The sequence below is a fragment of the Bombus pyrosoma genome, unplaced genomic scaffold (genome assembly GCF_014825855.1).
Source record: "Bombus pyrosoma isolate SC7728 unplaced genomic scaffold, ASM1482585v1 HiC_scaffold_4726, whole genome shotgun sequence".
Classification (NCBI taxonomy): Eukaryota; Metazoa; Arthropoda; class Insecta; order Hymenoptera; family Apidae; genus Bombus; species Bombus pyrosoma.
The window spans coordinates 785,887-795,041 of record NW_025219986.1 but is presented as its reverse complement, the minus strand read 5'-3'; the positions used below and the strand labels follow the sequence as shown (position 1 = coordinate 795,041).

The window sequence follows — 9,155 nt, the reverse complement described above, 5'->3', positions numbered from 1 at the left end:
TGAACGTATCTCCCCTGCTATCCGAGATATGTCTTCAACCCTGTTCGCGTTATACACCTCATATGCTGCCAAATATAGAGCACTACATTCGGTTTGCACTCTGTCAAATCTGACCACTGCCAAATTCTGCGTGTTTGCAGTATTGCACATTCAGGCTTCAATATTCATCTGAAAGTATCTCCGCTGCTATTGGCGGTATCTTGATAATTTGACGCGATTTACACTCTCGACATTCTGCCAAATACGTGGAACGACATCCGGTTTGAGCTATTTCAACTCTGGTCTAGGTCAGGACCAGCGTATTTCCAGTTTTGCATATTCAAGCATGAACATTCATCGAACATAACTACGCTGCTATTGGTGACATGTCTACAATTCAATGCGCGTTATACTTCACGTATGCTGCCAAATACTGGGCGCGACATCCGGTTTGCGCTACGTCAACTCTGGTGTAGGTTCAGAGCAGCGTATTCCCAGTTTTGCATATTCAAGCTTGAATATTCATCTGAACGTATCTGCGCTGCTATTCGAGATATGTCTTCAACCCTGCGCGCGTTATACTCCATATATGCTGCGAAATACGTGGAATGACATCCGGTTTGCGCTATGTTAACTCTGGTCCAGGTCAAGACCAGCGTAATTTCAGTTTTGCATATTCAATCATGAGTATTCATCTGAACATATCTCCGCTGCTATTGGTGATATGTCGATAATTCGATGCGTGTTATACTCCACATATGCCGCCAAATACGTGATACGACATCCGGTTTGCGCTATGTCAAATCTGGTCTAGGTCAAGACCAGGGTATTTCCACTAATGCATATTCAAACTTGAATATTCATATGAACTTATCATCGCTGATATCGGTGATATGCGGCTAATTCTATGCGCTTTATACTCCCCATATGATGCGAAATACGTGGAGCGACATCCGGTTTGCACTGTGTCAACTCTGGTCTAGGTTCAGAGTAGCGTATTTCCTGTTTTGCATATTCAAGCATGAATATTCATCTGAACGTATATCCGCTGATATTGGTGATATATGGACAATTCGATGCGTTTTATACTCCCCATATGATGCGAAATACGTGGAGCGACGTCCGGTTTGCACACTGTCAAATCTGGCCACTGCCAAATCCTGCGTATTTCCAGTCATGCATATTCGGTCTTCAGTATTCATCTGAATGTACCCCCGCTATTATTGGTGATATGTCGATAATTTGATGCGCGTTATAAACCGCATATGCTTCCCAATACAGAGCACGACATCCGGTTTGCGCGATGTCAATTCTGGGCTCTGCGAAATCCAGCGCACTTGCAGCTTTGCATATTCAGGCTTGAATATTCAATGGAACGTATCTCACCTGCTATTCGAGATATGTTTACAATTCTGAACGCGATATGCTCCACATATGCTGCCAAATATGTGGGACGACATCTTGCTGTCGCTACGTCAACTCTGTCCTAGGTCAAGACCAGCGTAGTTTTAATTTTGCACATTCAGACTTCAACACTCAAATGAGAGTTCCTCAGCTGCTATTGCCCATCTGTCGGCATTAGAACGCGCTTTATACTCCACATATGCAGCCAATAAAGAGCACGACATTCGGTTTACGCTACGTCAACCCTGGTATGGTTTGAGACAAGTGAATTACCAGTTTTGCATATTCAGGCTTGAATATTAATCTGAACGTATCTCTGCTGCTATTCGAGATATGTCCTCAACCCTGCGCGCATTATACTCCATATATGCTGCGTAATACGTGGAATGACATCCGGTTTGCGCTATGCCATCTCAGGTCTAGATCAAGACCAGCGTAGTTTCAGTTTTGCATATTCAATCATGAATATTCATCTGAACATATCTCCACTGCTATTGGTGATATGTCGATAATTCGATGCGCGTTATACTCCACATATGCAGCCAAATACGTGGAACGACATCCGGTTTGCGCTATGTCATCTCTTGTCTAGATTAAGACGAGCGTATTTTCAGTTTTGTATATTCAATCATGAATATTCATCTGAACATATCTCCGCTGCTATTGGTGATATGTCGATAATTCGATGCGCTTTATACACCTCATCTGCAGCCAAATACAGAGCACGACATTCGGTTTGCGCTATGTCATCTCTGAATCCGGTAAAATCCAATGTAATTACTGCTCTACTTATTCAGGCTTGAATAATCAATCGAAGGTATCTCCGCTGCTATTGGTGATATGTCGATAATTCGATGCACTTTGCACTACACATTTGCTGCCAAATAAAGAGCACGACATCCGGTTTGCGCCATGTCAATCCTGGGCTCTGTAAAATTCTGCGTGGTTGTACTTTTGCATATTCATGCTTCAATGTTCACTTGATCGTGTATATGTTGCGACTCGAGATATGTTTATAATTCGATGCGCGTTATACACCTCATATGCTGCCAAACACAGAGCACGACATTCGGTTTGCGCTGCGTCAAATCTGAACAATGCGAAATCCGGCGCAGTTGCAGCTTTGCATATTTAGGCTTGAATTTTCAATGGAACGCATCTCCGCTGCTGTCCTAGATATGTCATCGACTCTGTGCGCGTTACGTCCCATATATGCTGCGAAATGCGTGGTCCGACTTCCGGTTTGCGCTATTTCAACTCTGGTCTAGGTCAAGACAAACGTATTTCCAGTTTTGCATATTCAAGCTTGAATATTCATCTGACCTTATCTCCGCTGCTATTGGTGATATCTCGATAGTTCGATGCGCCATATTCACCTGATATGCTGCCAAATACAGAGCACGACATTCGGTTTGCGCTACGTCAAATCTGGGCACTGCGAACTCCCGCGCAGTTGCAGCTGTTTTATTCAGGCTTGAATAATTAATAGAACATATCGCCGCTACTATTCGAGGTATGTGTACAATTCTGTAATCATAACCGTTATGAATCGCCGTGCCGTCGTCGTTAGGGTGTCGAGTACTCCGATTGGAACCGAACACTTCCTTTGTCTTATTCCGAGGGACTTCGCCAGTTTTTCGGTAATGAAGTTCATGCTGGATCCGTTGTCGAGAAGCGCACGACAGCGGATCGGCTGCTGGTTGGCGTTTAGCATGTGAACTTGTGCTGTGATTACCAAATCATTGCACAGTACCTCGGAAATTGCTGGTCCGGTATCTTCAGTCCATGTCGGAGTTCTGGATTCCTGATGTCAGTCGTGAGTCTGTGTCCGTTTGGGACTGGTGGGCGGAAATGGGTACGAGCTCGTCGGTGGTGTCCTCGAATTGCGTTTTCTTGAGGGATTCCGCTTACCCGTGTGTGAAGGAGATGATGATGCTCCGCTCGACGATGAGGAGCTTCGGCTGGGAGTGGAAGAATTCAACCTTGACGGTTGTCTTACTTGGTGTAACAGCGTGTGATGTCGTCCTCCGCACACCCGACAGGAACCGGCGCGACAATCACGTTCTGTGTGCCCATTCTTCAGGCAATTTAGGCATAAGGATGCCTTCTTAGCGTGCTTCAAGCGTTTACCCGCTGATTTCGCTTTGAATGCCTCGCATCGCCAGATGTTATGTTGTCCTCGACAAGTGTGACAGGTTGATTGCATCGGGGATGTGGTGAATGCGTATCCTCGTCGCTCGCGTCGGCTGACTCGCTTGGACGATCCTTGTGGTATCGGCTGCTTCACCTCTGATGGCGGTATGCCCGTGAGTGCCAGATTTTCGAGGTAATCCAAGAAATCAGTGTATCGAGGAACCTCCTTATTCGGTAAGGTAAGCTCCCATTGTTGTCTAATATAAGCGGGTACTTTCGTGCTGATGATATCGAGTAGGATGGAATTCGCGTCGGTGGGTTGTCCTAGGCCTTCCAGTGCGTCGAGATTTTGCCTCACAACATTGATTAGGTCTCTCAACGCTGTTGGCGAGCATTGAGTCATTGCTGGATAATTGATTATCGCCATGCCGTGGCACGACACGATGCGTCGCGGACAATCGTATCTTCGCTTGAGGAGGGCCAAAGCTTTCGGATAATTGTCCTCCTTAAAGCTCAGTGAATTGACGCAATTCGCTGCGTCTCCGGTTATGGAGGTCCGCAGATAATGGAATTTTTGCGTCGCTGTGAGGCTGTGGTTGCTGTCTATAGTCGAGATGAATGTGTTATAGAAAGCGCTCCACTGCTCGAACTTCCCGTCGAACGCTGGCAGGCGCATTTCTGGCAAATGCATTTTCGCCTCAGGAAAATCGCTGCCTTGAGGTGCCGACGGGGTTGATGGTTGCTCAATTAGCATCAAATCCTGCAAACAAGCTTTTAGGGCCATGCAGGTACGTACCGTTGCTCGTTCCAACGTGGAATCTCCTTCGCCTTGCTCTTGCAACCCCTCTTCGACTACTCGAAATTGTTTCAATTCATCTTCTAATTGGGCTTGGTATACTTCCAAGAGGCTACGTCTATGCTCATTGTATGTTGCCTGTTTATACCGCTCGATGTCACTCTCTATGTCCTTGATGATGTCGAGGTGTTTGTCGCGTTTTTGCCGCATGGCATTGAGTTTTGCTGGGGTCGGCATGATTCCTGGTATAGAGACTTCTATTGACGGAATGTTCCGCTGCGTCGGGACGGTGACTGGTTGCGTGCCTCGACTAATGTGTTATACTTCTTCGAAGGTGACGCTCCTGACGTCACTGGCTTCGATAGAGTGATGCACTTCCGCTGCTGGATTCGATGTGGACACGTGGCACTAGGTGGTCACTAGTGAATTCACCTTTCACTGGCACGTTATCCGGCTCCAAGGACCATGTATTTTCGCACGTTCGCGGGGAGACGCGATCTCGAAGAAGCGCGCCAACGGGAGTCGTAAATTCCCGTTACGATTGACGAATCGACGCCACGAATCGTACGATCCCTTATTTCTTGTGGGATAATAAGGGTGATTTAATTGAAATAACGCTGCGGTTGACAGGTTATAATATATTTAATCGATCCAACAACTTTGGTGATACAATGATGAATGCTTGTACGAACAACGACGAGAGAGTGAGAACGTGAACTCGACTGTATAACTGTTGATGACTGCTTGAGCGCCTGCTCGAGAGTTGAACTGTTGATGACTGCTTGAGCCCCTGCTCGAGAGTTGAACTGCACTGACTAGCTGCCCTTAAGGTGTCTCGGAGGAAAGCTTGGTGTGGGTGTGTCCTTTGACCGAAGAACGCGGATTCGTTATTCACACTTTTCGTTCAGGAAGTGAGGGTAACTATCCGCGATGCCGATTGGTGATGACCCACTATAATGAACAGAATATGCAGAAGATTCCCACCAACGTAGAGGGGCGGTGGCCTTTGCTCCAGATGGGAAAAACAGTCTTTTATGACGAACATGTGTTGGGTTTTTCCCGTCTGATGACTGTCCGCTTTCTCCGTGATTCTTAAGAGCGCCTAAAAAACTCAAGGACTTTTCCATGACCCAGCCATAAACTGAAAATACTTCTCGAATTAGAGAATTCTCGAGACATGCAATTAGACTGGCAAACATGTGTGGAGACAATGCAGCTAAAGGCTAATGTCTTTGTGGTGAGTCATTGGGTCTATTGAGAATCGGGATGGCTGTAGATTGACCGTTGGCGGCCAGGTAGCGAGGGCTGGCGTGCAGATGTCCCGCGCGACGTAACATCCTCCCCCCGTTGAGAGGGCACCGATCAAATTATGTATGTGGATTAGATGGGTGTGCTGTCCCCCTTCTTCGATATTTGTGATTGTCCGGACTCGTCTGGGGCGGCTTGACATGGCAGGGGAACCAGCCGTTTGACACCGCGGTCCAGGAGGCTCGATGATGTCTTTACAGTGGCGGTGCGGATGATGCCGTCAGCTCCGGGGTGGACCTTGATTACACGGCCCAAAGGCCATTGCATAGGGGGTACGTTGTCTTCCCTGAGCAGGACGATTGTGCCTTCCTGTATGTGGTGTCCACCCTTGGTCCATTTGCTGCGATTGTTCATTTCATTGAGATACTCCTGGTGCCAACGTTTCCAGAAATGTTGCTTAATCTTCTGTATGTGTTGCCATCTGGAGAGTCGGTTGGATTGAGTGTCCCTGAAATCTCGTTCACGCAAACTCATTAACGATTCGCCAATGAGAAAATGGCCAGGAGTGAGGACGAGGAGATCATTGGGATCGGTGGATATGGGTGTTAATGGTCGGGAGTTGAGGACTGCTTCTATCTCGATGATCAGAGTGTTAAATTGCTCGAAGGTAAGCAGTTCATTTCCCACGACGCGTCGAAAGTGATGCTTGAAAGACTTTACTGCTGCCTCCCATAACCCACCGAAATGCGGAGAATGAAGGGGTATGAAGCGCCATTCGATTTGCTTGTTGGCCAGGAATGTCGTGACCTTCTCGTTGTAGTCGTCCGATTTTAGGAGCTCCTGGAGCTCCCTTAGTTCGTTGTTGGCGCCGGTGAAGTTTGTGCCGTTGTCGGAGTGGATCGTCGAACAAAACCCTCGCCGTGCGATGAATCGTCGAAGAGCGGCGATGAAGGCTTCGCTCATGAGATCGCCGACGAGTTCGATGTGCACCGCCTTAACTGCTAGGCATACGAAAATGGCCACGTATACCTTGACTTGGCGGCGGTTACGGTCTCGCTTCTCCTTGATATGAAACGGACCACAATGGTCGACACCGACGTTTGCGAATGGTCGGGATTCCGTTACTCGAGCCTCCGGCAGGTTACCCATGATATAGTCTACCGGTGGTGGATGAGCACGACAACAGCGGACGCAACCCTTGATCGTGCGCCATACTTGACTTCTGCCATCGATGGGCCAGTAACGTCGCCTCACTGCGTATAAAGTGGCCTGTGCACCTGCATGCATACTGACCTTATGCTCGTTCTCGATGATACGCGAAGTGGTAGGAGCCTTGGGCAGTATGATCGGGTGTTTTTGCGCGAAGGCCATCGGTGCTTGACTCAGTCGGCCGCCGACGCGCAATATTCCTGCCTTATCTAGGAATGGATTGAGTCGCTGGAGTTTTCCACCGACCGGCAGGTTTCGATTCTTCCGGAGCGTTGCTATCTCTTCTGAGAAGTGGGTGTGTTGTAGAACTTTGATAAGTTTATCGTGGGAAACCTGTAGTTCTTGTATGGTGAGTGGCAACGATCGATCTTGTTTTCGTTTCCAGCGAAGACAGCGGGCAGCAATGCGGATCAACCTTGGCCATGATGAAAACCTGTCTAATAGACTGTTGTTGACAGGAGCTGTGGCGAGGCAAGGTACTGCTTTCCTTTCTGGTAAGTTGGCCAGAGATGTTGGACTCCACACAGGCCAATATTCTTCTGATTGCTGCAGCCAGCTTGGTCCAGTTTGCCAAATGGTAGGTCGCCGGAATTCTTCGGGTGTTTGTCCCCGAGAGATGAGGTCCGCAGGATTGTCACTGGTGGGGACATGACGCCAATCGGTGACGCTTGTTTTGTTCTGGATCTCCGCGACTCGATTTGCGACGAAGGTCTTCATGGTATGTGGAGACGCGTTGATCCAGTGGAGAACAATCGTGGAGTCCGTCCAGTAAACCTTGCGAGTTATTTCAACTTGCAATGCTTGTTGTGTGCTTGTAATTAGCGATGTAAGTAGAAGGGCGCCACTCAGCTCAAGTCGTGGAATGGTTTGCGATTTGAGCGGAGCTACCTTCGACTTCGCCGTGAGTAAGCATGTCTGGATACGTCCGTGAGGATCGAGAGATCTCAGATAGACACAGGCTCCATACGCCTTTTCGCTGGCGTCGCAGAAGCCGTGGAGCTCGATCTCAATAGCTGCTTTTATAGTGGTCTTGCGTGGGAACAGAATCTCGTTGAGCAATGGCAGCTGAGCATAATATCGGTCCCTCTCGGAATGCAAGTCCGCTGGGAGGGACTCATCCCAGTCGACCTTTAACGACCAGACTCGTTGAAGTAGAATCTTCGCTCGAACGATTACTGGCGCGAGCAATCCTAGTGGGTCGTAGATCCTGGCGATCACCGAGCTGATGGATCGCTTTGTGACCCTCGAGATGTTGGCGTTGGCTTCGACCGAGTACAGTATCGCATCCTCCCTGGAATCCCAAAATATGCCGAGGGTTTTTAGGGTTTGAGACTCACCTAATTGTAACCTTCGACTTGTGTCTTGATCGGATAGCCCTTGGAGTATGCTCTGGTCGTTGGAAGCCCACTTCCGAATGGTTAAGCCGGCTGATTGGAGAAGTTCGGTAAGTTCTTTCGGAGGGACAGTACCTCTTCCTTCGTGTCTGCTCCGGTGAGGGCGTCATCGACGTAGAAGTCTCGCTGCAAGGCCGATGACGCTCGTGGAAATCGATGTCCTTCGTCGTCTGCCAACTGCTTGAGACATCGGAGGGCCAGATATGGCGCTGCCGATAACCCGAATGTGACGGTGTTGAGCTGGTAGGCTTCGATTTCACCATTCTCGTTACGCCAAACGATTTTTTGATATCGTCGGTCCTCTGGGCGCACTAGGAATTGCCTGTACATCTTCTCGATGTCTCCAGTGAGTACATATTGATGTAGGCGGAATCTGAGAAGGATATCGACTAGATCCTCCTGTAGTTTAGGTCCTGTGTAAAGTGTCTCGTTTAATGAGACTCCGGTGCTGGTCGCCGCCGATCCGTCGAACACGACACGGACCTTAGTTGTTTCACTGGATGCCTTTATTACGCCGTGGTGAGGTAAATAATATCCGCTATCGTCGGCGTTGTCGGTGCTGATTCTCGTCATATGTCCCCGATCCACGTAATCTTGTAGAACCGATCGATACTCGGCTTCGAAACGCCTGTCGCGCTGAAATCGGCGGTTGAGAGATGCGAGTCGTTTCATCGCTAGCGCTTTGGAGGATCCAAGCGACGGAAGCCGGTCGTTAAATGGAAGGGCGACGATGTATCGTCCTTCGCTGTTGCGTCGAACGTGAGCTCTGAAGTGTTCCTCACATCGTCGCTCCGCTTCGGATATATGTCGGATCGGAGGTCCTTCGTCGATTTCCCAAAACCGCGAGAGATCGGCCTGAAGAGCCGTGGTGGATGCGTGGAACGTGGTTGTCGCGATTTGGGAAGTTGGACTCCCCCCGATTACCCAGCCGAATCGCGTTTTTTGCAAACGCAGCTCAGGTTCGTCCGGCTGTGATAAATTAATCTGGCCGA

General features: G+C 48.7%; 1 protein-coding gene across 1 annotated transcript; it reads right to left on the bottom strand.

The window, feature by feature from the left end:
• Window positions 1-5,692: 5,692 nt before the first annotated feature.
• LOC122577510 lies at window positions 5,693-8,736 on the bottom strand. The gene is made up of 2 exons (XM_043748844.1): window positions 8,239-8,736; window positions 5,693-8,158 (listed from the first exon to the last, which is right to left on the bottom strand). Exons 1-2 carry the CDS (start codon window positions 8,734-8,736, stop codon window positions 5,693-5,695), a joined length of 2,964 nt encoding a protein of 987 aa, XP_043604779.1.
• Window positions 8,737-9,155: the final 419 nt, after the last annotated feature.

What these genes read in the sequence shown, in the direction of transcription:
- LOC122577510 (XM_043748844.1), bottom strand. Translation starts at nt 8,736, where the DNA reads ATGACGAGAATCAGCACCGACAACGCCGACGATAGCGGATATTATTTA. An exon ending in GAGCAGACACGAAGGAAGAG is followed by an intron (nt 8,159 to 8,238) that starts GTACTGTCCCTC and finishes TCCAACGACCAG; the next exon opens with AGCATACTCCAAGGGCTATC.